This window comes from Phoenix dactylifera, unplaced genomic scaffold (assembly GCF_009389715.1).
Source record: "Phoenix dactylifera cultivar Barhee BC4 unplaced genomic scaffold, palm_55x_up_171113_PBpolish2nd_filt_p 000397F, whole genome shotgun sequence".
NCBI classification, from domain to species: Eukaryota; Viridiplantae; Streptophyta; class Magnoliopsida; order Arecales; family Arecaceae; genus Phoenix; species Phoenix dactylifera.
Genome location: NW_024067841.1, coordinates 453,319 through 456,102, shown reverse-complemented (window position 1 = coordinate 456,102; position 2,784 = coordinate 453,319). Strand labels below are relative to the sequence as shown.

The window sequence follows — 2,784 nt, the reverse complement described above, 5'->3', positions numbered from 1 at the left end:
GGTACTCTCTAAGTGGCCAAGCCGGGGGCCTCTCAAGGGCCCGAGGTGACTTGTGCATATTTCTACAGACATGTACATAGATACACATAGTTGCATGGAGAGAGACAGATATACATACTTGTGAATAGGGCTGGGAGCCCTACGATATATATACAGTCACATGTACAGATACACACAAAATACAAGACAACTATATATGCACAATTGCTAAGAGGGGCACTAATTTTACTGTGTATACCATACATAGATTTGCACAAATATACATGGATATACGCAGTTATACCCAAATCACCGAGTTGATCAATAAAGTCAAGCCACCAACATTTCCTACCTAAAAGATTTTTGTAAATTCAGGCCATTAGATACGACCAAGCGACACGAAGGAGGGAGGAACTCATTAACAATATTCACATGTTTGGTTGTATTATATGTTAAGAAAAGGTCAGTAATTTAAGATCCATAGAATAACGATCTAAATTCTCTCACATCAAGGACAGGTTGCATTGCAGCATATAAGCTAATATCAGGCTACACACGTCTACAGGGAAGCGAATTGTGCAGCCGATTGGGTCGCTTCCTATGCGGCTCACCATTCTGGAGGTTTTATTTTGTGGGAGCCCGACACTATGCCGGAGTCTCTCTTAGATTTACTTGTTTCAGATTTTGCAGGCCGTATCCACACCCGTAGGGTGTGAGCCGCCGTTGTACCCAAAAAAAAAAAAAAAGGAAAAAAAAAAAGAAGAAAAAGCAGTCTACAAAACCAACATTCCACCCCTGACAGCATGAACATAGTTAAATGTCATCAGAAATCCTTATTCACAATGCTCGACTGAGCACCGATGTTGCTAAATGAACTAGTGAAGATCCTCACCTCAATTCTTTCCCTGAGAATAATATTTGCTAATTATTGTTGCTCATGGATCTTAAAATTAGGAAGCATACTCGTACAATCTTCGAACATTGACAGGATAAGCAGCACTAGCATCACCATCAAGTAGTCTCTTTGCGATGATTATATTGGTCGCTTCTGTTGGATGGTATGCGTCCCAAAACACAAACTTAGATCGATCCTTACAGAGAACAGAGCTAGAGCCAGCATCAGGTCCTCTGAAGCAAAGGAATGGGGGAAAGCTGCCACCACAGCAGGGATCATTTACATTCTCAAACCCTGGCAATTCCAGACTGAGTTTTAGCAGACACCAGAAGACATTGATTTTTTTGTCACAACAGGCTAAAGTTGTAGAAATAAGTGGTGAGCCACCCTTACCATATTGACGATAGTTTTTTATGATTTCTATAACAATTTGATAGGAGTTAGCAAAAACAAATATCGTTTCAGGCCCCATCTCTTGATTCAGCTGGTTAATCTTCCTGCTCAACTTCATGTTATAACCTTGAATTAACCTATCCGCGACTGATGAGCACTTCCCATTTTCGACTAACATTAGAGCACGAACATACGGTATGCACCCAAGTGGTCCAATTCCAACCACAATGAACTTTCTGGCCCCTAGCTGATGCAGGTGCTAGGAAAAAAAGAAGAAGCATGAATTGTGAGTTATAGGTTAATTTTGTTATCCAGCTCAATGATAAGCTCTTCAAAAAAAAAAAAAGTTGTTACCTTGAGATGTAAGGTCAAGTTGGAAACCATCATATCCTGAAGAACTGCAGGGGCCACCTTTTCTTTACCAAGGAAAGGTATGGAGGGTTCAAGGTAGTTCAAGATGTCATTGGACCCTGATGTTACAGAGAAGATTGCAGTCTTTAAGAACTTGGCTGCAGCATTCTCTCCTACCATCCTGACCATGAAACCTCGAGTCTCCTCAAAATAATTTATCTGCTGCCGCAACGGTACTCTGCCAATCTGTTCAAGGATCATAGGTGGTAATTGTGAAGTCATAATTCTTTGAAATGAAACAGCCTCATCGCAGACAAGCCAAATCATATATAATTCACTTGTAGTAACTATAAAATTCTTGCATTACGTACAAATAAAGATCCGGTCTCGTCTAAGATTCCAGAAGAACCCGAAGCATAGTTAATTCCACTAGATAATATGTTACTGCTAGTATTTGGAGCTAGATATGGTGGAGGGAAAGACGTCTCTCCCATAGCTTGACCTGAATGCTCAGAATATTCAAAAATTAGTGTGCCCATGAAATTTTAGCCTTGTACTCGAATACAATAAAACGATATTAGAACAAATAAAACCGGAAGTGGCAGTGTGGCACACTAAAATTCTCCAAGTGTTCGACATGGTGTTTTTTCCCCCCCCCCCTCTTCAAGAAGACTGGGTTTTCATACCTATGATGTCTGATATGGTTCTACCATTAGTGAATCTTCCTGTGGGTCGACCACCAGAAGGAGCAAAGTCGATACCATAAGGAGGCGAATCAGCTTTGGAGAGGGTAAAGAGATAGTCATTGTTTCCGGCATCCACGAGGGAATCGCCGAATACAAAAGAAGCATAAGGAAGTGATGGAAGGAGCTGAAGAGACAGCACCACCATAGTCAGACAAAGAGATGGGTGAAAGGCTTCATGCAGGGCCATTGGATGGATGCAGACATGAGGGAGTCCTCAGATCTCGTGTTTATATGTTGAAGGGATTGGAGAGTAGGTGTCGCGTCCTTGGGTGCACGCAGCCTGCATGGCCTGCGATGGCAGTTGTGGGACTTTAGACACGGTCAAGGTGCGGAAATGGTCCGGCAGGGCAAAGAAAAGCACGATTGCGTCGTTCGGATTCGTTAATAGGGTAGCAGCTGTAAGGAACGATCCATCCTCGG

General features: G+C 42.2%; 1 protein-coding gene across 1 annotated transcript; it reads right to left on the bottom strand.

Moving 5' to 3' along the window:
• Positions 1–929: 929 nt before the first annotated feature.
• LOC103700105 (GDSL esterase/lipase At5g41890) lies at positions 930–2,509 on the bottom strand. Its single transcript, XM_039118712.1, has 5 exons — positions 2,287–2,509; positions 1,990–2,120; positions 1,622–1,864; positions 1,268–1,526; positions 930–1,168 (listed from the first exon to the last, which is right to left on the bottom strand). Exons 1-5 carry the CDS (start codon positions 2,507–2,509, stop codon positions 930–932), a joined length of 1,095 nt encoding a protein of 364 aa, XP_038974640.1.
• Positions 2,510–2,784: the final 275 nt, after the last annotated feature.